Genomic DNA, 26,791 nt, shown 5'->3' with positions numbered 1-26,791 from the left:
CTTGGAATAATTGTACGATTGAAGCGGCGTGCGGCGCCCCACGTTCCTTAATTTTGGCCCTGCGCCATGCACAGATCCATAGTTCACGGAGTTTCCAGCGATACGGTTCGTCTTGTAGAGGGTACTGCAATGTGCCTCCAATCAGCGGCCTTGTCGTGTCGAGAAGCAAAAGGAGTCAGATCCATTTCCGGAACACGTTCCTCAATTTGCAATCTATTTGGATCTCGAGATATTTGTCTGTGCACATGGTACACAATAAACATTAAAGGGGGCCTAGGCTGTTTACATGTATAAAAGAGCGGTGATGGGCTTGGCATAGCAGACCTAAAATGAGGTTGAGTTTTGCCGCCTTATTAGTGGCTGTCCAGTCTGTCCGTCTCGACGAGCTGCAAAACCAGTTAAGTAACTGGCCTGCTGCAGACTCTGGGCCTTCAGACCAAGATCTAATCAAAATTTCGCTCGACGAGCTTTACTCCATTGGCAATAATACCAAGCTAAGCGATTGTGACAAATGCAAGCATAGATTGCTCTACGCCAAATCCCTGGCCCTTGTCAAGCCCACGTTAATTCCTTCAATTTTCACCAAGTGGTGTATCGGGACCAGTGCATTGCAGAAAGATATGTGTTTGCGCATTTTTGGTAGAACTACCGTTCAAAACTCATATGCAGGCTCTAACTTCGCCGACATGGTGTCTTTGATGGACCCAACTTCCTACGACGGCGACTATTACTGTCACTACTCTGAGTCGGCATGCAATTATGTCTCGCCGCCAGAAATCGACGGGTCGGAACTCTGGGGAGGCAGCAAGCCGAATGAGTACAAATCTGCTCCCGAGGCCGGAAACGAGACGTTCTACGTGCTTCACATGTCAGACTTCCACATTGAGAACGATTATGTCGTCGGCGGAGAAGGTAACTGTTCTGTCAGTATGTGCTGCACTCCTCATTCATTCAACAAAAACTCCGTTCCTCAGGACTATGACATCTCCGACAACTTGTTGCTACAGGATGGTCCTGGAGAGGGCTGGTCGTTTTATAAATCGTCGTATGTGGACAATATTTTCGAAAAGGGCCCCTATGTTGGGTATAACGAATCAACCTGGTGGCCGGCATCCAGCTTTGGCCACTACAATTGTGATGCTCCAGAGCTGCTAATCAATAGCACGTTGAAAGCAGCCACCAGTTTCATGCAGCAGCTCAACCTGAGCTATGAGTTTGCTATATTCACGGGCGACCTGGTCGACCACGATGAGACGCAATATATCACCTACGAGTCCACTTTGCTGGCAGAAGAGTCCACTTTCAGAGACGTTAAATACCAGCTCGACGACATTCCGATGTTTGCTGTGCTTGGAAACCACGATACATTCCCTTATGGACAGCTGGCGCAGGAGAAATACGGCTTCTCCAACAAGTTCGATTGGAACAATGAACTGATGGCCGAGCTCTGGAGAGACTATGGTTGGATCGATTTTGACGAGGAGCAGCAGGTTCGTGAGCACTACACCGGCTTTAGTGTGAAGACTAAGCGCGGCCTAAAGATCATCGCTCTCAACTCCAACTCGTGGTACATTTCCAACCTGTATGCTTTCATCAACATAAGCCAGGACTACGACTCATTTGGCCAGTTCCAATTTTTGGTTGACGAGCTGCTCGACTCCGAATCAAAGAGCGAAAGGGTCTGGCTGATAATGCACGTGCCGGCCGGAGCAGATATGCTTCCTGTTGCGTCTCAGGTGTTTGCACAAGTGGTCGAGAGATTCTCGCCGTACACTATTGCGGGAATTTTTAACGGACACACGCACAGAGACGAGTTTAAGGTTCTGTACTCGGGCTTCAACGGATCCAACGTGGACGCCCAAACCGCAGAAAACGCAATTGCAAACACGTGGATTGCTCCGTCCGTGACCTCTTGGATTGGCCTGAATCCTTCGTTTCGGTTTCTTGAGGTGGACTCCAAGACATTTTCGGTGGTGAATGCTTATACCTACTATTTCAACCTGAACGAAACTTTCACGAACAATGGCACGGAGCCTGAATGGCAGCTGGAGTACGACGCCCGATCGGCTTACGGTGTGAACTGGCCGCAATCTGCTCCGCTAAATGCCACGTACTGGCACGAGGTGTCGCAGAAAATTGGCAGCAGCAACTCGTCGCTTCAACAGTACGAGAACTTTGCGACCAGGTTCTCTCCGTACACTTACAAATGCTCGGAGTCAGACAATTGTGACACTTCTTATTGTTATGTCTCGACGTTTACAATTGACCAGTTCGTCAAGTGCTGCGAGCACTTTGGACTTGATTCAAATATTTGAGTACTTAGATTGTCCCCACCAGTTTAATATGATTTACTACCAAAGTCTAAAGGCAATTCACAGGAATGTTTGCAACCCCTCTACAAAATCAGCAACGGATTTGACAGTAAGGAGGTACTGCTCCAACGACTTACAAAGATCATCTATCGGAGAAAAGTAAACGTCGTTTGACCGTTTGTGGAACGAAAGTTTCAAATAAATAGTCCAGAATCTTTGAATGCGATTGGCTCGGAAAAAACAAAATCATGGGATTTGTCTCGGTATAATTGTGTCTTGTTTGTGCTAATGCACCTTTGTTGCTCAAACAATTAGAGTTAAGCAACCGTGGGTTTTACGACATGCTCCGTTATTTCCATAGACTCTAGGCTGTGAAGTGCTGAGCTATGCTCAAAAGAAAAGACTCAGCTCGATTTAGAAAATTAAAGCCTTGAGGAAAATCAAACACACATCCATACTGATAACGCGATAAAGTTTAATTCACACAGATCCTCAGACAAGATGCTATTAGAGCTCCCGCCAACATGCTTAGAAGCAGAACTGCTCCAAAACTCCTCTTTGGGACCCAACTCGCCCGTTATAAGTAGTTTTCCTGCATAGTGCGGATGCACTGACACGGTTTCGAACAATAATAGACACAAATTTTCTGCCTTATTATTTCTCGTTTCCCTATTCGGCAACTAAGCAACAGTACTTTCTTTACATTTGAAAATTTTCCGAATAACTTCTATTTTACTGCTGCACGTGAGGGGAAATGGAAGTAGAATACACCACGGGTGGAGGCCGCGCATGTACTCAGATTATACTACGCAGGCAACTGTATAATACTGGCGGTGCATAATTTGGGGTGAATGCCTTGCAGATAGGAGTCAGGATCTTAGCGACCTCAATGGTATGGGCTCTTTCAATCCAGGCCCCGCCGTAATGTTCTTGAACCAGCTTAGCGGAACATCATGCACCTTTGCGCGATGTAAGAATTGTGGCATCATATTTTAGCAAAAGAACACGCCGACTTTGCAAAACACTGCGCCCCTGACAATATTACCCAATACGGAAGGCGTGATGATTACAGCTTTGCCGGCCATTTATCGGACTTGCTCTACTAAAAGTGCACTTAGTTTATTCAGCTATCGAGGCTGTATAGTATGGTGTATCGTCGTCCCTTCTAGTAACCCTGTCGGTAGTTCTTGTCCCTTTGTTCCTGTTTCCGTAGATGGATCTTGTGGTGGCGGATCAAATTTGACCGCACGGAGAACGGTTTTCCACAGCTCTCCCACTGGCATCTAAACGGCTTCTCACCAGTATGACTGTACATATGGATCTTGAGCCCGGAAGGCCTATTGAAAACCTTTTGGCAGATGAAACAGCATCTATTTTTGCGAGACAACTTCAATTCCTCTCTTTCTTTGCTTATGGCAGACCGTTCGGGGAATGTATTTCGGCGTCTCACCTTCTGCAAAGCTTCTTGATGGGACTGTGTTGCTAGTGAGAACGATTGGACTCTCGGAATAGCTTTGTGGTCCAGTAGTCCGTCCATGCCAACGTCGATGGGTGTGTGAAGCAGCGGATGTCCACCCACTGGCACCTGGTGCGGCGAAGGAGTATAAAATGCGTCAACAGTAGGAAGCACGGTGCTTTTCTCAAAAGAAGGGGTTTCTTTGTTTATCGATTGCGGAGGCGTGGGAAGCGGTGGATAATGATGGGATTCGGTCGGTAAGAACGCGTAATTCCCCTGTGTCTGGTTGTGGCCGTTATGGTAAGATTCAAGCTGCCCCAGATCAAAGCAAGAGGCAGTGTGTCTTGGTCCTTGCTGAAAATTAGCTCGGAGTTGAGGACCGTTGGAGCTGGTGGGAACTGCGAGGATGAAGTCGTGGTGAGCAGGCTGGGTTACGTTTGAATGCTGTGGCACATACTGGCCAAATGTGAGCACTTCATTGAACTCGTTATAGGGCAGAGAGGCTGATGGATCCATGGAGCGTTTGGGCTATCATTCAGAGCTGTCGAGTCAAATGGGAAATCATCAGTTTATATATGAGCAAATATGCAGGATGTCGATGGTTAACGGTTTATACTGCAGGAGGCCAGGAAGGTAGTACACAAATTACGCTGGTTGGCGATTAATCGGGTGTCGCATACATATGCCAAGTTGTCACAATGATGTCTCCAATCTTATCAACCTAATGGTGCTCCATGCGTGGTGCCGTGGGTTTCTTTTGTTGCGTAAACTACAGCCAGGGGAACCGTATAAAATGCGTATTGCGCCGCATCGGCGCATATGAGATTCTATTTTTTCTTAAAAGAAAATCCCCAACATATTAGTAGTCTATTGGGGCCACAACACATATATACAACGCCTGGCAACCCCGCAGGCACACTGACTATCACGGTCCAGCAGACGCTGTCTGCTGGAGTTTGCTAAAATTTCCGCACCTGAACCATGTGGCGCGGTGCAAACCCCACTCCCCGCACCTGCATAAGGACCTTGATGATGCGTCCAGAATCAGTTTGTGGACAATCTCCAGATTCCGCACGCACCTGAGGGTTGCTTAATTGGACGATCCTCTTTGGTGTACCTGGACTAATACAAGCTGCAATCCCCAATTGGGCAATTTTTATGACAACCTGCAGATAGTTGTTCCAGGACGAAACTGCTTTCAACTGCCGGTGTAGAGGTGACTTCTCACTCGTGGATCAGATCGGCCACTTTCAGAGCTCGGGCCACCTGGCGCCTCAAATTGCACTCGCAAGTGAGTTTTCCTGCTCTAATTTCGGCTAAACGGTGTCAGAATTGCTATTCTGCCAGCACGGTGTGGCCTTGGCAATCTAATCTTTGCTCGGCAAACGACGATTTTCCGTTAGTGTCAAATTTTACTCGCTAAACAGACATTGCAGGTGGTATCGTACGGCCACTAAAGGGCCCAAAGATCTAGGCTTGCGACTATGTGATTACGTAACTTATTGGGTATGATTCGGTGATGTATTTTTTCTTTCTCTCAATCTCATCCGTGCACCGGCTGGTAAAAAAAATTTATAAAAAATTTTAGAAAAAATTTTTAAATCAAATCTCCTATCATGCAACTCACCTGGAAAGACATTCCGGCGGTTCCCACGTCTAACGACATGTTGGACATTGTCCTGAACAGGACCCAAAGAAAGACGCCGACCGTTATCCGTCCAGGTTTCAAGATTCAGCGTATCCGTGCCTTCTACATGCGCAAGGTCAAATTTACGGCTGAAGGATTCACAGAGAAGTTTGAGGATGTTTTGAAAGGATTTCCAAACATCAATGACGTCCATCCTTTCCACAGAGACTTGATGGACACGTTGTACGAAAAAAATCATTACAAGATCTCTCTGGCTGCTGTCTCTCGTGCCAAGACGCTGATCGAGCAGGTTTCGAGAGACTACGTGCGACTATTGAAGTTTGGCCAGTCTCTTTTCCAGTGTAAGCAGCTCAAGCGTGCTGCTTTGGGACGGATGGCGACGATTGTTAAGAAACTTAAAGACCCGTTTGCGTATCTTGAGCAAGTGAGACAGCATTTAGGTCGTCTGCCGTCGATCGACCCAAACACCAGAACATTGCTTATATGTGGATACCCCAACGTTGGTAAATCCAGTTTCCTCAAATGCATCACTAAGGCCGACGTCGAGGTCCAGCCGTACGCGTTTACGACCAAGTCCCTGTACGTGGGCCATTTCGACTACAAGTATCTACGATTCCAGGCTATCGACACCCCGGGTATTCTGGACCGTCCGACAGAGGAGATGAACAACATTGAGATGCAGAGTATCTATGCTATTGCACATTTGAGATCGTGTGTCTTGTACTTTATGGACCTGTCTGAACAGTGTGGTTTCAGCATTGAGGCCCAAGTCAAACTGTTCCACTCGATCAAGCCTCTTTTTGCCAACAAGTCTGTGCTGGTTGTTGTGAACAAGACCGATATCATCCGGATTGAGGACCTCGAGGAGAGCCAGGCGCAGCTGGTGAAGAGCGTGATGGACGTTCCGGGTGTCGAGCTGATGCAGACGTCGTGCTACCAGGAGGAGAACGTGATGGAGGTGAGAAACAAGGCCTGCGAGAAGCTGCTCACGTCGAGAATCGAGCAGAAGCTCAAGGGCACTGCGAGAGTGACGAACGTACTCAACAAAATCCACGTTGCAAGACCGCAGGCCAGAGACGATGTCGAGCGCGTGCCGTTCATCCCGGAGGAAGCCAAAAAGCTCGACCGCTACGATCCACTGGATCCAAACAGACGGAAGCTGGCACGTGACATCGAGGCGGAAAATGGCGGTGCTGGTGTGTTCAACATCAACCTGAAGGAGAAGTATCTTTTGGAGGACGAGGAGTGGAAAAACGACGTGATGCCGGAGATTTTGGACGGTCGCAACGTGTACGACTTCCTGGACCCGGAGATCAGTGCTAAACTGCAGGCTCTGGAGGAGGAAGAGGAGAGACTGGAGCAGGAAGGATTCTACGACTCTGACGAGGAGATCGAGGACGACGAGGTGGCCGAGCTGCGGGAGAAGGCCGAGTGGATCAGAAACAAGCAGAAGCAGATGATCCAGGCTGCTCGGTCGCGCAAGGCGCTCAACAACAAGTCGATCATGCCGCGGAGCAAAATCACCAAGAGCTACTCCGAGCTGGAGAATCACATGTATCACGTGGGCCACGACGTGAGCAAGCTGAGAGAGAAGCGCGAGAAGGCCGGCGGAGCCAGAGAACTGACCGGTTCGGACTATGTGCGTGCGCTGGATGAGGACAGAAAGGCTCCTACTCCTGCCAACCAGAGTGACAGACTAAACAGCGGGCTGAGCGACGGGGCTCTGCGCAGCAAGGCAGAGAGAATGGCCAAGGCAGAGAGAAGAGAGAGAAACAGACAGGCACGGGCCGGAGAGGCTGACCGCAGAGAGGTGGCCATGATGCCTAAGCACCTGATGAGCGGAAAGAGAGGAGTGGGAAAGACCGACAGAAGATGAGCGCATAATATCGACAATACATGCCACTACAGTTATCTAGTAACTAATCCAGTACTTCCAGTACTTTCAGTAATATTCCATTGCCCCTATCCTATATTTCCGTGCCTATTCCATTACAAACTGCATCTCCCATAGCTCTCTGCCTCCCTTGTCGATCCGGTCGCGGAACTCTCTAAATTCGTTTCTCTCGTTCACGAGCTCGTCTGCCGGCTTGCTGCGCCGTCTCAGCTCCTCCGTCGTGAGCAGCTCGCTTAAAGATCCGGGCACAAAGTCCTCCAGACTGTCCATATTGTCGTCCGACTCAACTGCGGTATCGTCCACCGTGGTGAACGATGCGTACAATGCAGGACCCAGTTCTTTTGGCGAGCCGGTCGTGGAATAGGACCATATCGATTGCGTGAACGGCGAGCCCGACAGACTCAGCCGCGGCCGGCTCCACTCGCTCGTTTCGCTCGACGTGCTGGACGCAGACGTTCTAGGCCGGGCCGGCTTCGTGCTTTTGGAGTTCACGCGGCGGCCGTCCGGCAGCACGTGGGCCAGCGCACACTTGGCCCCAAACCGACAGTTGCCCTTTTGGAAGTACTTGCAAACGTTAGTTTCGCTTGCCGACTCCGTAGAGTGCGAAAAGGGGCAGGAGTTGCCAGCCTGACAGGCTCCCTGCTTGAAAAACTTGCAAGGTACGTGGGATAAATCTACACTATTAGCAGGCTGCGTGTCCGCTCATACTCACTCTTGTTGGGAGGGCTCTTGTTGATCTCCACCATCAGGACGGATTGTTTTTAAGATAGATTGAGATAAGAGTAATTTTTGGCAGAAAAATCTGTCACTAGAGATAAGTGAAACGGTGTATATTTTAATCGTCACAGAGAGCCATATCACGTGCGCAGGAAATGCGCATACAAAAGAGCCAGAGAGACACACACCTCCAGCCACAGCCACAAGTGGTGGATTCCTGGGCCAAGAGCCATAGATATGCATAGCAGGTGTGGACGATGACATAATGGCTGCGCGTGCCGATGAAATTTGACAGAAAATTAGGCTGCTTACATAGACGCGACGTTTATGCTCGCTCACTCGTTGTAGTGGTACACCAGGTAGTTTGGCAGCCCAAACACCTCGTAGCCAAGACGTTTGGCCATCTTGGCAAACCCTTCTGTCTCTATAAGGTGGTAGAACGGGAAGCTAGGAAACATCGCGCCGTCTCTGTGAACATCGGCCTTCACAAGCAGACACGTTCCTCCCACGCCGTCCAGCTGCATTTCTGTGTTCACGTCTCCGTTCGGGTCGTAAAAATGTCCCATCAGCGGCCTGTACGTGGCCAGCTCAGCGTACGCCTCCACAATGATCTCGTCGTCGCCCATTGTCGAGGCGATCCTCAGTCCCTCCTCGCTCTCAACCCAGTTGTTGAAATCGTAAGGCCGAATCGCATCCTGCTTCTTCTCCTCATCGTAGTACCGCTGGTAGCAATTTGCAGCAATCACCGGCTTATCGTGCGACACCAGGTCCTGGATCAGCGTTGGCGGCGTTTCTACGATGTCGCCGTCCAGCCACAGCACCCATGACGTGTAAGGTCCAATTGTAGTGAATAGCAGCGAGTTCCGGGCAACGGCCATCTGTGAACGTCTCTGTTTTTGAACTTTGAACGCGTGTCTGTCCTTCTCCGATTGCGAGTCCAGGGCCTCTGTGTCTTGACGCAAAATGGTCACCTTTGCAAACTTGGTATCCTTGGTGTTCTTCGGGTTCTGTATCTTTTTGACGGCCGTCTCCAACTTGCGCAGCGCCGCGTCTCCGTCCGCCGTTCTGGGCACAATGAATCCAAGCTCAATGAGCTCTCTAGGGTACGTTAGCTTCAATAAATTATCCCAGTACTCGTCCAGGAACTTTGCCATCGGGGTCAAAATCAGCACCCGTTCTTTGTTGTATGCCGCCATCGGAGTAGAAGCCAGCTTGTTGAGATCATAGTGGGAGATATGGTCGGCCGGCAAGTTGCGAGGAATCACGTCGTTCTTCTTGATTTTTTTGTATTTGTAGGGACTATTAGGCTTTGTTTCATGGCTGGAGCCGATGATCAACCAGAGAAAGCCGATCAACACCAGCAACGGCACCACCAACCGCAACGGTTTATGTACAAACATGACAACAAGATATATAAAAAAAAACTTGTACTCGAGGTGTACGGATTTTCGGAGAGGGAGAAAACATTCGGTCGACGAGTGGAGAAAGTGGGTCGATAGGTCGGCCCGCTTACCACCACTTGCAACTGCAGCTATGCGGCCCCCTCTTCCCCTCTCTGGCTTTCCGGAGGTAGCCTATGAGATAGCAGAGTCGTAAAAACGGCAGGACATGTAGTTTCCCAGCACGGCGGAGCACACCACTTTCGCATCAACGGAGGTTGGGCGTTCTATAGTTGACGACAGTGACAGGACAATGGGGGTGCCGACGCATTGTGAAGTGGGGCAACTATGCCGTAGATACTAGTGGAATTCCCTGCGCACGACCGCATACCCCGTCAGGATCGACTTTTTTGGGGTGCGGCTTTAGCCCAAAACGGCAGAACGTGGGTGGAGTCCGAGGGTGCGAAAGGTCTCCTCACCTTTTTTTTCTATTGCGGAAACAAAGAGGAGATGGACTCCGGTACCCCTATAAATACTCGCACCTCTCGCTCTGCACTACAACAGACTCGGCCATGTCTAACTCGGATTCCTTTTCTCACGACATTGAAAAACAAACCACGATAGATGCTCTGCAATCAAAGCACAAGCCTTCCACAGCGTCGGCCTTCCGTCACGATGACCAGAACATCTACATCAACGACCAGCCCATCGACAAAAATGATTTCATCTACGCTTTCGGCGGCTCGCTCAACGTCGGTGCTAGAAAACAAACCGCCCAAACCAGACAGCTCAGCGACCCGGTGCCTGCTGGTCTGGCTGCCTTCAGTTGCTCTGCTTTGTCCCTCGGTTTAGTCCAGTTGCACGCACGTTCCGTGCACACCCCGAACGTGCTTTTAGGCGCTTTCCTCACCACTGCAGGACTCGTCGAGCTCATTGTTGGTGTGCTCTGCTTCATCATTGGTAACACCTGGGCCTGCTGCACTTTCCTCATGTTTGGAGGCTTCTGGAGTTCCTACTCGTTCCTGCTGATGGACGTTGGCGGAATTGCTGCTAGCTATGCCACCACCGAGGAGTACAATCAAGCCATTGCGCTCTATTTCCTTCCTTGGGCGCTCTTCTCGTTTGCTCTGTTTGCCTGCACGTGGAGATCCACGTACAGCTTGTCATTCCTGATGTTTTTGATCTGGCTCTTCATTCTCCTTTTCACCATCGGCCAGTTCATCACCTCTGTGGGAACATTCAAGGCAGGAGGCTACCTCTGTATGCTGAGTGGAATCATGGGCTTCTACAACATGTTTGCAGGGCTTGTGGACGAGACCAACAGCTACTTCACCATCAAGCCGTTCTACATGCCTAACGCCGTTAGACCAGGGAAGACCGAATAAGGATGTTCTCACTTGGCATCCACAGTTTGTGGTTCTTTCCGTAGTTACGTACATTTATGACTGCGCTAATACTTAAATGAATATATTGTTTTTTTCCCATCCCGATGCCGAAATATTTTTTACCCGAGATACTTTTTCCCAAATTTCAATGAATTCGTCCACCGTCCACGCTTACCACGCCAAGAACACCGTCAAGCTACAGCTGAAGGAGTCTGAGCCTGGCTCGCAGATTCCCTTTGCCAGCCTTGTCACCTCGACGCCCGAACTTAGGGATAAGCACCGGTTCAGCCTGCATCCGCTGCTCTTTAACAGCGTCCTCCAGAACATGTATCTTGGCCAAGCCGACTTTTCCAAAGTACACACTGTGCACTACGGCCGCCGGATTATTGAGTCGACATACTTGCCCGGCCAATTCACGCTCGACTACCACGTGGACCCTGAAGATCCCGAAGTTTTCGCTCAACGGTCCTTGGTCACACAGCCCGAAAACTATCCGAAACTGCATCCCAGAACCAGATACTACACGGAGCAAGAAATAGACCAGGTGCACAAGAGATGGCAGGAAAACACGCTCCCCATAGTGCTGGTGTTGCATGGGCTTTCCGGCGGCTCGCATGAGCAGAATATTCGCTCGATCGTGGACCATCTGGAGGGCACGGCTAACGTGGCTGTTCTCAATAGCAGAGGCTGTGCGCGGTCTAAAATCACCACTCCAACGCTCTTTTCGGGCCTGCACACCGACGATCTGCGGCAGACCGTGCAGGATCTGCGCACCCTGTTCCCAGACAGACAGCTGCATCTCGTTGGTGTTTCTCTAGGTGGACTGATTTTGAGCAACTATTTAGCCGAGGAGTCAGACAAGTCCCTGGTCACGAGCGCGTTCACCGTTGGAGCACCATGGAACTTGCAGAGCGACATGGAAGCGCTAACCCGCTCGGTTGCTGGCAGATACATGTTTGAGCCGTACATTCGACAGATCCTGCTACGAGTGCTCAAATCGAACATTCAGGGCTTAAAGGCCAATCCAAATTTTGACGAACAGGAGTTCCTAGACCTATACAAAAACGCCACACACGTGTCCCAGATTGACGACCGCTACACGTGTCGCGAGGCAGGTCTTCCTTCGGCCTCCACGTACTACATGGCAGCGTCTCCATTGATCAGGATTTTCAAGATTAAGACACCGATGGTGATTTTGAACTCGCTGGATGACCCATTCCTCAGCTGCAACTATCCTATCGCCGAAGTGCAACGCAACCCGTATCTCTACATGGCTAGCACTGATAAGGGGGCACACTATGCCTATGTGGACCCTAAAGGAGACATGTGGTACTCGCCAGTCATAAAGAAGTATATTCAGTCATGGAAGGACATCAAAGACGTTCGTCCAGACGATGGCGGATTCAATGTTAAACAGACCAAATTTAAAGACGTTATAGATTTATACTGAGCATAGAAAATTAAATAAATATTCTTTGGTAATTAAGATTTATTTTTTATTTTTCATGGACTTTTCTTGCGGATTGTGCCAGGAGGTATTTGGCGGGTTCCGCAAGGCCCAAAAACACATTAGCACCAGCAACCACTATCGATTCAAGGCTGGGCCCAATGACGTGGCGTGTGAGAAGTGTGGGATGATGAACATTGCAGATCTCGTCGTGCTACAATTTGGAGGCAACAAGCTGGACCTAATGTGTAGACGGTGCGCAGGCGGCGTCAAGGGCATGCGTGAGTACGCTCTGGGCAAGACGGACAATTTCATGAAGGTTGTTGCAGATTACTTTATCGTCAAGAAGGCCGGTCCTGGCGATGACGACGACTATCTGGCCAAGGTCACGGGGGATGATCAGTATCGTCTGCGAGACCGCAAGAAAGGCAAGGGCCGCTCCTTTGGAAAACCTTCCCGTCCGAGCACCAAGCGAGAGACGCCAAAGGGTCCAAAGGGTTCTCTCCAGCCTGAAAAAAGCGCACAGAACAGACAGAATGAAGCACAGAAAGACGGCACAAAACCACAGGAAAAACCATCCTCAAAGCCTGAAAAACCTGCCAAAGACAAGAAGGTCTCTGTTAAGGGACAAAAAGGTCCAAGAGGTCCCAAAGAGACAAACGGTAGGCACGTCAAGAACCAGCCACCAAAAGCAAGAGCCAAGGCCTCGGAGAGAGGAAAGACTGTCGGAGCGAAGCAGAAACAGTCTCCGGCGCCTTTGGTTCCTGCTCCATCTCTTAATTCCCAAATTATGCTTGTGGAGCAGCTCATCAGGTCCTCAGCCACTGAAATCCCCCTCAAGTATGAGTCTCTGCCTGAATATTTCCACCACCTGTGCTACGGGCTTTTCCTTGAAGAGTTATTCGAAACCCAGTTTTTAACAAGGGTGACAGTGTCGTGGTCTCGTGAAGACCCTTATGGAGAGTTCACTGCTGAGGTTGACAAAAAAGAGGCCGAGGAGTATTCGAAAAACGACCCGTTGTCTCACCTGAAAAACGGACCGTTCAGCAGAGGCCAGGCGTTTTTCCTGGTGCGCAAGTCGGCGGTCAAACTTGCGGAGAGGCCGGAGTTCTGGTGCTGTGCGGCGCAATTCTCCAAGATGTCACGCAATTCCAATAAAGTCACGATTCCGATGGACGTCTACAAGTGGAACCTCGAGCCTATTCCGTCGGGAGCCCCGGTCTCGGGTTTTGCGCTGCTTCCCTGCGGAGCTGTGGTCACAAGAGTGATGCAGGCGATCGAGAGACTGGAGAACACCCACTTCAAAGACATGTTGCTGGGCCAAAAGCCTATCCGGCAGATTTTCTTCAAAAACAGAATCTCGAGCCTCAAAAACACCCTGAACGAGTCGCAGTCTGTTGCTTTACAGTCGGCTTTAAACAACCAAATTACGATTTTGAAGGGCCCTCCGGGGTCGGGGAAGACATCGACGATCTACGAGATGATCTTGCAATTGCTGGACCAGCTGCATTACCACCCAATTCTCGTCGTTGCGGCTTCCAACATTGCCGTGGACAACATTGCCGAAAAAATGATGAAGGACCACAAAGACGACATCATCAGAGTGCTCTCGATGGCAAAGGAAAGCGAGTATAACAAAGACCACCCGCTTGCGGACATATGTCTGCATCACAAAATTAGGGATCGTCTGCCGTCCCATGCTCAGGAAACGTTACGTAATCTGGCAACTGGCAAAGCGCACAAAGTGTCTAAGAACCAGTTCAAGAAGCTAATCGAGACCAACAAAGACTTGAGCAGGCTGCTCATTGGCCAGGCGAAGGTGATATTCTCGACCACGGTGGCCATCGGAGGCCCGCATTTGCGTGATCTCGCGCAACTGCCGGTGGTCATTATTGACGAGGCCACGCAATCGTCCGAGCCCAGCTCGCTAATTCCGCTGGCCGCTCCAAATGTCCAGAAGGTGGTTTTCGTTGGGGATGAGGCTCAGCTGAGCTCATACACCCGCGTGAAGTCGCTGGAGATGTCTCTTTTCGAAAGAACGCTCAAAAATGGCACGTATCAATCTCCGCTAATGTTTGACACACAGTACAGAATGCACCCAGAAATTAGCGAGTTCCCGCGGATGGAGTTTTACGAGGGCAAGCTGAAAGATGGTATCACGGCCGAGGACAGAAAAGTTGCCGGTATCTCGTACCCGCTGTTTTTCTGGGACCATGCTGGAGAGGCCAGAGAAAGCAGGGTCCGCTCGCTTAGAGTGGGAGAAGAGACAGGATACACGTATGTGAACCGCGGCGAGGTCGAGCGCGTCTCGAGAATTGTGGAGACACTGATCGTGGACAAGCAGATTGCTCCGTCGCGGATCGGTGTGATCACGCCGTATGCCGGCCAGAGAGACCTAATTTCTGCCAGTTTCAAAGAAAACCTGCTCATCAACCCGGAGAAACAGGAAGTCCAGGTCCAGGTCGACAAAGAGGACGTTGAGAGCGACTCCAAGGCCGCCACGGTGCACCAGGTGAACGGCATTCTTGTTGCGTCGATCGACGCGTTCCAAGGCCGAGAGAAAGATTTTATTGTCATGTCGTGTGTGAGGTCCAACAGCGAGCGCAACATCGGGTTCTTAAGAGATCGCCGACGGCTTAATGTGGCGCTGACCCGTGCGCGGTGCAGTCTGTTGTTTGTAGGCGACGCACACTGTTTGAAGGGTGATCAGCTATGGCAGTCTTACATCGAAGGTCTGGAGCGGAAAAATTACGTTCAGCGGAAATTGGTGTACTGATGAATTTATAGATTAATAGAGTTTATAGATTAATTATACGAATTAGTTAATTAATTTTTTCTCTGCTACCCAAGAGATGTGGTGCAACCTCCTGCAACCATTCGAGCTCAATCATGGAGACCGCCCGTGCGTAGCCCTTGACCGTGTAGACGTACTCGATGTACATGATTGCAGGCTTCCGCTGGCCAAATAGCAGCGACGACGGGTGCACACTGACCAGGTCGCCAGTGGCCACTGTGCGGTAGCTTCTATCGGGCATTCCGATGGCTGTGTTGGTTAGGAATCCAGAGAGAAACGCCTTGAGCACGAGCTTCGCATCGAGCGAACCGTCGCCCTCGTGCATCTTCAGCATACCCATGTATTCGGCGATTTGTCTGCGCACACGCAGAACGTCCTTGAAACCTTTGAAATTAATGCACAGCTGTTTGCACCATTCCTTGCGCTCTGCGTTGTCTGCGAGAGAGATGTACAGGTCGAACAGCTCTTTTAGCATCAAAAGGTCGCCGTAGATAGTGCCCAGCTTGCACGTGTCCTTCCTGCGCTCATTCACCTCGTCTCTTCTCTCGCTCGGAGGAGACATAAGCAGATTGTCCACGGAAAGACACGCCACAATGTCTATGACGGGACCTAGACACCCCAGCTCGTGCGCTCGGATCAAAACAGCTGCCAGGTGAGGCGCGACGGGCAAAACCACCATTTTCTCGCCCAGCTCTGTGATCTGGCCTCTGTCGTTCAGAGCGTTCAGAGAATAAAGTTGCTGCAACGCAGCCACCAGGCTTTCGCGGCCTGGGTTTTCAAGCCAGTGCCAGCCCAAAATGTCGTTCACACCCATCTTTTTCAGCATGAGCACGGGCGAGATCACGTCCGAGCGCAAAATCTCCGGCTCTGTGTTGTCGCTCAGCTTGAAATAATCTGTCTCCCGGTACAGCCTGTAGCATTTTCCAGGCGCCTCTCTGCCAGCACGTCCTGCACGCTGGGCCGCCGACGCTTTCGAGATCGGCGCTATGAGCAACGTCGACAGTCCCAGCTGGTGTCTCCAGACCTTTACCTTCCGCAGTCCCGAGTCCACCACGTACCGGATGCCGGGCACAGTGACCGACGTTTCAGCGATATTTGTGGCCAGGATGACCTTCCGCTGATTTGCCTTGACCGGTCTAAACACCTCCATCTGCACGTGGGATGGCAACGCGGCATAAAGAGGCATTGGAACCAAGATAGGCGCCTCTTTGGGCAAAACGGGAGCAAGTTTGTTCAGTGTGTCTACCACTCTGTCAATGTCCTCCTGACCGGCCAGAAAACACAAAATGTCTCCAGTCGGCTCGGTCTGGTTCAGTTGAACGACCGTCTTGATCACCGTGTCCACTATATCTTCCACAGGCTGGCCTAAATAATATCTCTCGACAGGATACATTCGCCCTTCAACAAAGAAAATCGGAGCGTTCTCGAAAAATTGAGAAAACCGCTCGGCATCCAGAGTGGCAGACATGATGATCACCTTGAACTCATCATCAGCTCGTTTATTGAATATGAGATCTTTCAAAAATCCTAGCAGCAGGTCTGTCAGAATAGTTCTCTCGTGCGCCTCGTCAATAATCACCGTGCTGTATCTAGACAACAACGGGTCCAGCATCAGCTCTCTCAACAGCATACCGTCCGTAATATACTTCAGTTTCGTTTGACGGTTAGACACATTGTTAAATCTAACCGAGTATCCAACTTCTCGTCCCAGAACACACCCATATTCCTCTGAAACTCTTGTTGCGAGATTAATGGCAGCCACTCGTCTCGGCTGCGTCACAGCAATTCCCTTCTTGTTCTCGTCCATCAGAAATTGCGGGATCTGGGTGGATTTTCCCGAACCGGTCTCTCCAATTAGCACACACACCTTGGCTGAGCGGACCTGTGCCAGAAGCTCGTTTTTCACCTGATAAACAGGCAGCGACTCGCGCACAGGGAGAAGCTTGGCCGCTTTTTGTTTGATGAGCCGGATATCCACGGGCTTGCGTCCGGTTGCGAGCTTCTCGTTCTCCTCCTCGCTATTATCCTCGTCTGATCCAAAGTCTACCGTCACGGGAGCTTTGCCTATCCGTCCTCTTTGGCGCCCCACAAACTTGGTATCTGCCTTCGTTTGCGTATTCTTCATCGTCCCGGCCTCCTCCACCGCTCCACCAGACACATCGTCCCCAAACTTGATCTTCCTATTCTGTCTATTGGCCATAAAAAATTTTAGAGGCAGTGTTAAAAAAATAAAGTCAAAAATTAATTACCTATGCCCCTATGACATGTTGAAAACATCGTTCCAGCGAAAACTGGTCATTGTTCAGTCCAGTCTGTTGCTGCTGTCATTTTTGTTTCAGCTCATAGCTTTACTGTCCGTCCCGCTCACACAGTCGATCTACCTCTGCAAGTTCGAGGGCTACAAATTTGGGGTTTTCGGCCTCTGCGACGCGAACTCGTGCACAGAACCCAGTCTGGGCTATAACCCGTCCCAGCTCACGAATTTGGGGGGCTTCTCGCTGCCCTCTAACGCAAGACACAGCATTAGCTATCTCCTGGTCGTGCATCCCATCTCGCTCATATTCACCTTTATCCAGATGACGCTGACGCTCCTGCTGCTCAATCCACGCTTCTCCAGCTCCTCCAAGTTCCTGCTGACTGTGCTTCTGTGGTCCCTGCCCACCTTCCTGCTGTCTTTGCTATCCTTTCTCGTCGACCTCATTCTGTTCATCCCGCACCTCGAATGGTGCGGCTGGACAATCCTGATGTCTGCCTTGTGCACTGCCATCTGCGGCACGATGCTGTGCATCACACGAAGGACCATCACGTCACGTGAGGAGTATCTGTTGCTCGATAACCGCATGGGCAATATGTACCGTCTCGATGACCTCCACAAGGACCCCAACCAGTCGGTGATATCCACGCTGGCTCCCACGCTGCTGCGCTCGCGAGCGTCGAGCTCAATGTACACCCAGGACCCCGACATGCTCAGCGACGACGAGCTTATCTCGATCGACTCGGACCGACGCGTCGATCTGCGCTCCAACGTGTCATGACGAAAAATATTTAGCTTGTTCAATATATATATACTAATGAGACTGTTCCCGCTTGTTGCGCTCATTTGCTCGTTTCTCCTTGCTGTCCACGCACAGGCTCCTCCACAAAGCTGGGAGAACGTGAAGTATGAGAGACTCGTCGACGTGCTCAAGTCTTACGTCAAGGAACGCCATGTCATCCATGCCCGAAACATAGCCCCGGAACCCACCAGCGAGTACTACTTTGCCGTTCCTGGCTTTGTCAGGGATGACGTTGCTCTGTTTATTGCCACTTTGGAGGTGCCTAGACAGCAGGATCCACTGCTCCAGGCCCAACGTGTGCCTGAACTATCGTCGCCGGATGTTGTCTACTACAAAATAGAATTGCCGTATCCAATTGCGCCAAAATCGCAGATCCACATCACAGTGTCGTACGTGCTGACCAACCAGCTCGAGCCGGCTCCAGAAAAAGGCCCTATGGGTGCCGAACAGCGACTTTTCTTCAAGACTACCAAACTTGCGCTCTCGGCCTACGATACCCTGAGCTACGAGCTCAAGATCCTCGGGGCCAACAAGCCTCAGGAAATGACACTGGAGCTGCCAAGCGACGTCGATCCAGAAGAGTTCAAAGCCTCAGGCAGAGACCCGTTCCTGGTGTACGGACCGTACCAAAAAACATTCAAGCCTTTGAGTAACCTGCCATTGGCGCTCATTTTCACCAAAAACCAGCCCTTGCCGTTCGTCAATTTGCTCAAGAGAGATATCTGGGTGTCGCACTGGAGCGACTCGCTGCAATTGGAGGAGTACTACGAGCTCACAAACAAGGGTATCCAGCTGGACAAGGGCTTCTCCAGAGTGGACTGGATGAATGGGAGATACACAATGAGGCCTTCTCCAGTCATCACATCGATCCAGATTCCACTCCCGAAGGTTGAGACGTCGGAGGTGTATTTCGTGGACAAGGTCGGAAACGTGAGCACCTCGCTGTTCCACAACAACGAGCTCGTGCTCAAGCCGAGATTTCCTATTTTTGGAGGCTGGAACTACAACTTCACCGTCGGCTGGACCAGTCCACTGTCGAAGTTTTTAAAAAGCGAGGGCGACCTCCACGTGCTTCGTGTGCCGCTACTGGACGGTCTGAACGATGCTACCTACGACAGAGTCGAAATCTCGTTCTTCCTGCCGGAAGGCGCCAAGTTTGTCGGGTTCGACGACATCCTGAACCTCAAGGAGTGGAAGATCGACCACAAGTTTTCGTACCTCGACATTACGACCGGCCACACGCAGGTCACTTTTGTGCTTGAGAACCTGGTGGACGAGATGAGAAACGTGGACATCCTGATCGAATACGAGTACGGGCTAGCCGGCATGCTGCGCAAACCGGTCACCGCGGCTGTCTACATTTTTGGCGCTCTGCTGGGCCTGTTTTTGCTCCGTAAAATCGACCTCTCTATCAAGCCATCCGCATAATGCGTCTGCAAAGTGCAAATTTATAAATGCTATGTAATGATAATGCATCAGTTGTCTTTCCCCTTGCTCGGGCTCAGAGTTTCTGTGATGAGATACGGGATCATGCTCAGCTTGTCTGGCGAGCCCTCTGTAGACGAGCTTTGTCGTGGAGGCGTAGAGGGCGGCAGGTCAGGCACGTCGTCGAGCCGAGGCAGATTTTGCAGTATTTGCAACGCCTTGGCACTGATATCCTGCGTTTCCGCGTGCTCGGGCACTTCCAAAGGTACAGACGGCGCCTTTGTGGTCGGTTTCTGTGTGCGCAGTTGGTCCAGCAGCGATTCTATCAAGTTGTCCTGCGGCTGGTCCTGCTCGCACTTGCTTTTCTTAAACTCCTCCATCATGCGCTTCCGTTTTTCGTACGCTCTCTCTTCCTCTTCCAGGCGGGCGTTGTCAGCCTGGGCTTTTCTGTAATCGTCCACAAATAGTTTGAACTTGGAGAAGAACGAGCCGCGCGCGCTTTCGTCTTTAACGCGTTCCCCGAATTTTTCCATCAGCTCGTCAAAACTGTCAATAACGCTCGTTAGCTTAGTGTCAAATTCTCTCATTTTGGTCTGTGCCACAGCGATCCGCGACTTGGCAAAGCTCACAATGCGGTCGTCAGGGTGCAGCTTCGTGGGGTCGCTTAAACACCCGTCCGTGAGCGCCTTGTTGCAAGACTCGACGTTGCGCAGCAGCTCTCTGAATTCGCTTGCTAGAGTATCTATCGAGATATTGTGGGCCTTGTGGACGGCGCTGATCTCGTCTGCAAAATTCGCGTACTCACTGAACCGCGTTCTGATCACTTTCTCAATGTAGTTAAGCAAAGTAGTGGTATTTTTCGAATCCTTTAGATATTTGAGTCTTTGAAGGGTGCTGAGCTTGAACCCGTTGGCCGATTTCGATGCATCGTTCATGAAGTTGCCCAGACCCCTGATGATATACAGAACCTGAACCAAAGATGTGGACTCACGGACCTCCTCCACAGCATTCTCCAACACCTGCAGGTCGCGGCCCAGATCCTCTAGATCGCGTTCGTAGTTGTAGCACACTGAAATGCATTTGGACCTTTCTGTCCAGTAATGGCGCAAATTGAAGCACAATTCCAAATATATTCTGTCCAGACGGTCGAGCTCTGCTGGGTCCTTCTTGGGCTTGTGATTCTGGATGTAGTTTGTCGAATACGGAGCAAAATCTCGCATCAGATTCGGCGAAATCTCCGTCAGCGCGTCGTTGCAGAAAAAGTCCACTAAACTCGAGTTCTGTACCAGGCTGCGATCGCATCGGAGCACTTTGGCCACAAAGTCCATCTCCGGTAGCCCACTAAACTGGTACAGATTAATTCCAAACTGCTGCTGCAGGTCGCGGGACAAAAAGCTCCGTTTGGTGTTCTTGGCTACCACAGCTTTGGGCTTGAACGCTTTAGTCTCGACAGCATAGAACTGGCTCTCCAGATCGTCCAAAACGCCCAGTTCCTCCAGCTTCGATGCCAGGGCCGCGTCATCCACAGTCTTCCAGATTGTATTGGACACGTCGTCCAGCTTGTCCCAATGCACTTGTTTCAGTTTGGACGTTGGTCTTCGCAGAACCGGTTTTGGTGTGTCATCTTTTCGTTTGCCTAGCTTCTGGGGATCGGAGGTGGACATTTTGGGGAGCGGCGGCGGCACAGGCGGCCCTGCCGCTGCCGGTTTCAGAAACGAAGGGGGCGGCGGAGGAGCAGGAGCAGAAGTTGGTATCGGGGGTGTTGGAGGGGCAGGTTTCAGGAACGAGGGTGGTGGCGGTGGCGGTGGCGGTGGCGGCGGTGCATCGATGGAAGCCGGACCTTTAAGTTGAAGGAACGGCGGCAATGGCGGAGCTATGCTATTTGGCGAAGCAACAACAAAATTGGTGTCTTTTGGGTGTTCTGGCGAGTTGATTTTGTAATCATCGTATGGCTCAAAATAGCTGCCACCAGAGTTGCTTGCTCTGGAAGGACTTGAGCTAGAAACCCTGACGGAGCCATTTGTAGAAGTTGCGTCCGGTTCTCTAATTTCCTTTGCAGCAAGCCTTTCTTGTCTGTGGCCAACTTTGCTGTTCTCGCTTTTTCCCCTATTTTCCATCCCATTGATCCTCACCAAGGGACGACGCAATTTGCGCAGAGTCTCTATTTCGTGCTGCAACGAACTGATTTCTTTTTTATACTCTCTTAGCAGTTTCAAGGCATGGCGCGACTCGGTCGTCGCGCGCATTGCGACCTCATCTGAGCTTAAACGATCTAGAATCAGCTGGATTGAGAATGACAGGTTCTCGTCGCCAATGCTCTTCATCTGGCTTATATGGCTAACCAGAAGGCTGATCAGGCGGAAGTAGCGTTCTGCTTCGTGTGGTGGTCTTGTCTGGCTAAGAAACGACAGCGAGCGTAGAATCTCACGGGCATGACGCTCCAGACTGGGATTCTCGAAATACCCAGTTTCGGGCTGCAAAGAGTCGCTGGGCTCGTCCTCGTGCTCAAAGTAGTTTCGCACTAGGTCGTTGATCGCGCTATTGTTTAGTTTTCCAGCAAGTTCGAAAAAAGACAGAAGACCATGCTGTTCTAGATGGCGTCGCACATTTTTCGTCGCCGTAACCACAGAGAGCATTAGGAAGGTGGTTAGTAAAGCATATTCGTTTGCAAGATATGCAGGACTCGACCGAAAAGATGCCGTCTGACTGCGATTGGCCCATAGCTCGCTCACCATGGAGCACGCAGCAGATATCCACGATCCAACGCCGATAGTCTTTGCTATAGCGTTCAGAATTTGTTTTGCACTGGAGGCTCGGTGTGCAATCACTAGCGTGAGCATGCCAGTTGTCAGATTCCGCGTTACCACGCTGGGAGAGATCAAAGATGATACAATCAGAGTTATCACGTCGTAGTTCATCCTGTCAATGACTTCGCTGCAACAAGAGACAATATGCTTCATACATGTCAATGCTAGAAACTCAAGATCTACCCACTCATCCTTGTCCCGTCTGAGCTCGCCCACGTTGATCGCTAGCAGCTCCAGACCTCCTTTTTGCACAAACTCTGAGATCCAGCCTTTGTTGCGGTCAAAATCGGCAAGCATCGACTCAAGAGTCTCGAAATCGCGCTGAAGCATGATCTTGTTGCGCAATTTGGAGGTAAACTGGCTCACAAGAGGGGCATCTGGTTTCGAAGGCCTGAAACCTGGCTCGAGCCCTGATTCCAGGCCCCGACCAGCAAGACCCAGACCCAAATTGACAACATTCGCAGAACTCACAGTGGCTCTCGTGGGGGACATCTGCGTGCCATTCGTGGGCTGGGCAATTTGAAAGAATTGCCAGCAGCGGTCGATGCTCATAATGATGTGAGACTGTTTACTTTTCGATCTGTTTCATGTATATTTTTTACACATCCGTACACCACATCTATGCAGCCTGTAGTTCCTCGTTAAGCGTCTCGTTGGCTCCCAGCCAGCGAGCAAAGTCCGCGGGCGGACGAAGGAACTTTTCGATGTTCTGCACAAACATGTTGATTTGCGACGTGAGACTAGTGTTTTTCGCTTTCACCATTTCCACAGACGCATGGCTGAAGTTGGCGTTCATGTTGCTGATTAGCTTGCCGAATATCAGCTTGAGGTTCTTGTCTTCGATGGAGTTGATCAGTTGCATGTTGCTGCTGTTGGAAAGATCTATTTCTAGTTTAATTCCTCGTTTTTCGTTCACGAGATAATCTTTCGGTATGCTGAGTTTCACAGCAAGTCTCTGGATCACAATGTCCTGGAGATTGTCTATGGCGATGGTGAACGCGTCGTCCTCGAACGGCAGCTCAAACTTGTAGATCGAGTTCTGGTTGGTCTCCTTGAACAGATTTATTTGAAGAGACTGCAGCCTTGTGAGAAATCTGTCTATCTCTGCAGCCCGTAACGAGTTTTCCACGGGCTTCTCCTTTTCCTTCCTATCCTGTTTTTGCGGCTTAGCCTCTTTCCTTATTGTCTTCACAAACTTAATGGTGTCTTTCTTCTCCATAGACAGAAACCTCTCCAAATATTTGTCCAGGGTCAACACCATGCTTAGCAAGTCGTTGCCGGACACCAACTGGAGCTCAGACTCTACAGGCCTCTTTTTCCTTCGCTCCATTGCAAGCGTGGCAATCTCGCGAAACCCGATCTCCACATTCACACTGTATCCTCGCGGAATGTCGTCGTTGAGAACCACAAGCGACGGGGTTTTGCCTTTGTATGGGTATGTGCCAGGGATGCAGAGCGAGAGGTTCAGAAAGTCCAGATCGTAGGGAAAGTCAGGATCCGAGGGTTTTAAGAGAAAGGAAAGGTACAGGTCGTTTGACTTGTCGGCGGTGGCTATGGTCAGGAATTCATCCAGGGGCTTGGAAAGCGAACTAACGGGTATTCCATTAACTGTGATCGGCTTGAACTTTTTGATTAGTTTGTTGATCTCGAGCAGCTGTGGCGAGCTGCGGTTATCTTGGCCATCCTTCTGCTTCTTTGATGACCTTCTAGACCCTCTTCCACCAGGCTTGGGTTCGATCTTATTCTCTGACATGAAGATTTTAAAAAATCTAAAAAATAAATTTAATAAATGCTACTTACTCCCTAATAAATAGTGCGGCCGCGCCCTGTCCGCCAGCAATGCACATACTCGTGACACCCATCTGACCAGGCGAGAGCTCGCGCAATAGCGTGCACACCTGGCGGGCTCCCGTAGCTCCCAGGGGGTGTCCAAGGGCTATTGCTCCGCCGCGAGGATTGACTTTTTCCAGTGGAAGCTCGTTATAGCGGAGACTAAATAGCGCCTGTCCGGCGAACGCCTCATTGATCTCAAACACAGAGATCTGGTCGGCAGTTAGTCCACAAGCTTTCAGGAGCTTGGGGATCGCATACGCAGGGCCGACACCCATAATGTCTGGACTCACTCCCACAGTGGTGGTGGCAACGTATCTGCCCAAAATCGGCAAACCCAGCTCCTCTGCCATGTCGCGACGCATGAGCAGCACCGCAGCAGCACCATCGCTGACCTGCGACGAATTACCTGCGTGCGAAGTGCCGTCTTTCTTGAATGCAGGCCGCAACTTGCCCAGAGACTGTGCTGTGACGTTTGGTCGTGTTCCCTCGTCGGTGTCAACGACGACTTTTTCGCGCGTAGCTTCATCCTCATCATCGTCATCGTCATGCTCGATCTCGACCTCGATTGGCAGGATCTCGTCCTTGAACAGCCCCGTTTTGACTGCTTTTTCTGCTTTCTGGTACGACGCGGCCGCAAACTCGTCCTGCTCTTCCCTGCTAATGTGGTATTTCTCGTTCACGTTCTCACTCGTGGTGCCCATTGGCAATAGACAGCTTTTGGCATCGTAGCTTGCGTCCTGGACACACTTGCTGATCTTGGGTGCAGCCTGGGGCCCGTAGTTCTTCGACATGCTCTCGACACCGGCCGCCAGCCCGCACTTAATCTGGCCAACCAGGATTTTGTTCGCAATGTCGTTGATTGCCATCAGCCCCGAGGAACACTGTCTATTGACCGCCAGAAACGAGGAGCTAGCAGGCACTCCTGCCGCAAGCACAGCCGCGCGGTGCTCATTCACTCCGGCGCCAGGATTAAGGACGTTGCCGACTACCACCTCCTCAATCAAATTAGCATTAATTTTATCCTTTTTCAGAAGCCCGGAAACAAGCTTCATGAGCAGCTCGTCCGAGTTGACGTCCTTGAACTTGCCCTTGCCGCCTCTGGTCAGCGCGGTTCTGTACGCGCTCACGATTACCACGTCGCTGGCCTTTTTTTCGCCTGCTGCCGGTTTGGCAAACAAATGGTTGCTGATCTGCTGTAGTCTCTCCATGCTGGGAAAGAAGGGCACTTTTGCTTCTTATAGTGTAAAAGCACATGCTTTGTGGGGAAGACACCCTGCACCGGATTTATTTTTTTCCATGATCGGACTGGTGCATTTTAGTGGTAAGAGCCTGGACGCTGTGGATCTGCTGCCTTCGAACGAGGGGCGCCAGTCGCTGGTGCAGCAGCTGATGAAGGGATACGGCCTGCTTGACCACCCGAAAGTGCAGCTTTTGGCGCCGAAACTGGCGTCCGTAGACGATCTGGCGAAATTCCATGACCGCGACTACGCCGTCGAGCTGCTCAGGCCGAGAAACTGGAAAGAGCACGAAAACGAGCTGTCGCGGCTGCAGCGAACGATCTTGAAACGACGAGCGACGCGGGAAAGTCCCGACGATCGTCGCTCGCTCGATCAGGTGCCCTGCGCCTCGTACGGCCTCGTTTTCGACTGCCCGATATTCCCCCACATGGATGAGTACTGCTCGGTAGTGGCCGGTGGCTCAGTCCAAGCAGCCGAGTTTCTTATCCGAAACCCCACAGTCGCGATTAATTGGGCCGGCGGACGGCATCACGCACACAAATCACATGCTGCCGGGTTTTGCTACGTCAACGACGCAGTGCTTGCTATTTTGAGACTGCGTCGCAAGTACTCGCGTATCATGTACATTGATTTCGACCTCCACCACGGGGACGGCGTGGCCAATGCGTTCAAACTGAGCAACAATGTGCTCACAGTGTCGGTGCACCGTGCAGATGCCGGATTTTTTCCCGGGACTGGTTTGAAGCCTGTGGATGGGCTCGGCAGGGGAACAGGTTACGAGATTAATATACCCACTAAAAGAGGTTTATGCGACGCGTCACTTGAATGGATTGTCGCGCATATTGTTGTGCCGAAAATTGAGGGGTACAGACCACAATGTCTAGTGATCCAGTGCGGAGCAGACGGTTTGTGCACAGACTCGGAGTTTAGAGAATGGAATCTGACCGTTTCCCGATTCGGGCGCACAGTGTGTCAACTTGTACGCAGGACCGGGATACCGTCTTTACTTCTCGGTGGCGGGGGCTACAACTCGCTCGAAACATGCAAGTTATGGTGCTACATCACCGGATTAATTTTAGGTGAAGAATGCCAAGGCTGGGCACAGCTGCCGGACGACCTGGACGACGAGCTGGTGGATTTTCGAGAGCTGGAGTTCTGGACACACGACACACCGCGTAATATGGCAGAGCAGAATACGCACGAGTACCTATTGTATCTTCAAAGTGCAATTCTCGGTTGCTAAAAGAAAAGTGTTTCATCCCGGAAGCGGCTCAAAACTTCTTCTGCACATACGGCTTTTTGTAAACAAAATATGGGGCGGGGCGGGGGTTTTGCATGCTACCTGTTTTGCCCGCGTTGCATCAATCTTGATCTATCAACATACATAGCGAGCTTGTGCG

General features: G+C 50.9%; 15 protein-coding genes across 15 annotated transcripts; 8 read left to right on the top strand and 7 right to left on the bottom strand.

Moving 5' to 3' along the window:
- Positions 1-329: 329 nt before the first annotated feature.
- HPODL_04514 (Acid sphingomyelinase and PHM5 phosphate metabolism protein) lies at positions 330-2,315 on the top strand (the record flags this gene model as incomplete). The annotated part of the gene is made up of 1 exon (XM_014079322.1): positions 330-2,315. One exon carries the CDS (start codon positions 330-332, stop codon positions 2,313-2,315), a length of 1,986 nt encoding a protein of 661 aa, XP_013934797.1.
- A 1,162-nt stretch (positions 2,316-3,477) lies between these two features.
- On the bottom strand, positions 3,478-4,284 carry HPODL_04513 (Zinc finger protein; the record flags this gene model as incomplete). The annotated part of the gene is made up of 1 exon (XM_014079321.1): positions 3,478-4,284. One exon carries the CDS (start codon positions 4,282-4,284, stop codon positions 3,478-3,480), a length of 807 nt encoding a protein of 268 aa, XP_013934796.1.
- Positions 4,285-5,384: 1,100 nt separating this feature from the next.
- Positions 5,385-7,292, top strand: HPODL_04512 (Nucleolar GTP-binding protein 1; the record flags this gene model as incomplete). Its single annotated transcript, XM_014079320.1, has 1 exon — positions 5,385-7,292. The coding sequence occupies one exon, from the start codon at positions 5,385-5,387 to the stop codon at positions 7,290-7,292; it is 1,908 nt and encodes a 635-aa protein (XP_013934795.1).
- Positions 7,293-7,397: 105 nt separating this feature from the next.
- Positions 7,398-8,056, bottom strand: HPODL_04511 (uncharacterized protein; the record flags this gene model as incomplete). The annotated part of the gene is made up of 2 exons (XM_014079319.1): positions 7,398-7,984; positions 8,023-8,056. 2 exons carry the CDS (start codon positions 8,054-8,056, stop codon positions 7,398-7,400), a joined length of 621 nt encoding a protein of 206 aa, XP_013934794.1.
- Positions 8,057-8,362: 306 nt separating this feature from the next.
- HPODL_04510 (Mannan polymerase complexes subunit MNN9) lies at positions 8,363-9,427 on the bottom strand (the record flags this gene model as incomplete). The annotated part of the gene is made up of 1 exon (XM_014079318.1): positions 8,363-9,427. One exon carries the CDS (start codon positions 9,425-9,427, stop codon positions 8,363-8,365), a length of 1,065 nt encoding a protein of 354 aa, XP_013934793.1.
- Positions 9,428-9,978: 551 nt separating this feature from the next.
- Positions 9,979-10,791, top strand: HPODL_04509 (putative transmembrane protein involved in export of ammonia; the record flags this gene model as incomplete). Its single annotated transcript, XM_014079317.1, has 1 exon — positions 9,979-10,791. The coding sequence occupies one exon, from the start codon at positions 9,979-9,981 to the stop codon at positions 10,789-10,791; it is 813 nt and encodes a 270-aa protein (XP_013934792.1).
- Positions 10,792-10,939: 148 nt separating this feature from the next.
- On the top strand, positions 10,940-12,241 carry HPODL_04508 (putative esterase; the record flags this gene model as incomplete). The annotated part of the gene is made up of 1 exon (XM_014079316.1): positions 10,940-12,241. One exon carries the CDS (start codon positions 10,940-10,942, stop codon positions 12,239-12,241), a length of 1,302 nt encoding a protein of 433 aa, XP_013934791.1.
- Positions 12,242-12,296: 55 nt separating this feature from the next.
- Positions 12,297-15,014, top strand: HPODL_04507 (uncharacterized protein; the record flags this gene model as incomplete). Its single annotated transcript, XM_014079315.1, has 1 exon — positions 12,297-15,014. One exon carries the CDS (start codon positions 12,297-12,299, stop codon positions 15,012-15,014), a length of 2,718 nt encoding a protein of 905 aa, XP_013934790.1.
- Positions 15,015-15,060: 46 nt separating this feature from the next.
- Positions 15,061-17,232, bottom strand: HPODL_04506 (ATP-dependent RNA helicase DHR2; the record flags this gene model as incomplete). Its single annotated transcript, XM_014079314.1, has 1 exon — positions 15,061-17,232. The coding sequence occupies one exon, from the start codon at positions 17,230-17,232 to the stop codon at positions 15,061-15,063; it is 2,172 nt and encodes a 723-aa protein (XP_013934789.1).
- Positions 17,233-17,296: 64 nt separating this feature from the next.
- Positions 17,297-18,067, top strand: HPODL_05274 (putative membrane protein; the record flags this gene model as incomplete). The annotated part of the gene is made up of 1 exon (XM_014079313.1): positions 17,297-18,067. The coding sequence occupies one exon, from the start codon at positions 17,297-17,299 to the stop codon at positions 18,065-18,067; it is 771 nt and encodes a 256-aa protein (XP_013934788.1).
- Positions 18,068-18,103: 36 nt separating this feature from the next.
- HPODL_04505 (Alpha subunit of the oligosaccharyltransferase complex of the ER lumen) lies at positions 18,104-19,516 on the top strand (the record flags this gene model as incomplete). The annotated part of the gene is made up of 1 exon (XM_014079312.1): positions 18,104-19,516. The coding sequence occupies one exon, from the start codon at positions 18,104-18,106 to the stop codon at positions 19,514-19,516; it is 1,413 nt and encodes a 470-aa protein (XP_013934787.1).
- A 47-nt stretch (positions 19,517-19,563) lies between these two features.
- HPODL_04504 (Protein BNI1) lies at positions 19,564-22,872 on the bottom strand (the record flags this gene model as incomplete). Its single annotated transcript, XM_014079311.1, has 1 exon — positions 19,564-22,872. One exon carries the CDS (start codon positions 22,870-22,872, stop codon positions 19,564-19,566), a length of 3,309 nt encoding a protein of 1,102 aa, XP_013934786.1.
- Positions 22,873-22,939: 67 nt separating this feature from the next.
- On the bottom strand, positions 22,940-24,073 carry HPODL_04503 (uncharacterized protein; the record flags this gene model as incomplete). The annotated part of the gene is made up of 1 exon (XM_014079310.1): positions 22,940-24,073. One exon carries the CDS (start codon positions 24,071-24,073, stop codon positions 22,940-22,942), a length of 1,134 nt encoding a protein of 377 aa, XP_013934785.1.
- A 43-nt stretch (positions 24,074-24,116) lies between these two features.
- On the bottom strand, positions 24,117-25,361 carry HPODL_04502 (3-ketoacyl-CoA thiolase A, peroxisomal; the record flags this gene model as incomplete). Its single annotated transcript, XM_014079309.1, has 1 exon — positions 24,117-25,361. The coding sequence occupies one exon, from the start codon at positions 25,359-25,361 to the stop codon at positions 24,117-24,119; it is 1,245 nt and encodes a 414-aa protein (XP_013934784.1).
- An 88-nt stretch (positions 25,362-25,449) lies between these two features.
- Positions 25,450-26,634, top strand: HPODL_04501 (uncharacterized protein; the record flags this gene model as incomplete). Its single annotated transcript, XM_014079308.1, has 1 exon — positions 25,450-26,634. One exon carries the CDS (start codon positions 25,450-25,452, stop codon positions 26,632-26,634), a length of 1,185 nt encoding a protein of 394 aa, XP_013934783.1.
- Positions 26,635-26,791: the final 157 nt, after the last annotated feature.

This window comes from Ogataea parapolymorpha, chromosome V, assembly GCF_000187245.1.
Source record: "Ogataea parapolymorpha DL-1 chromosome V, whole genome shotgun sequence".
Taxonomy (NCBI): domain Eukaryota; kingdom Fungi; phylum Ascomycota; class Pichiomycetes; order Pichiales; family Pichiaceae; genus Ogataea; species Ogataea parapolymorpha.
This window is presented reverse-complemented; position numbering and strand designations above follow the sequence as displayed.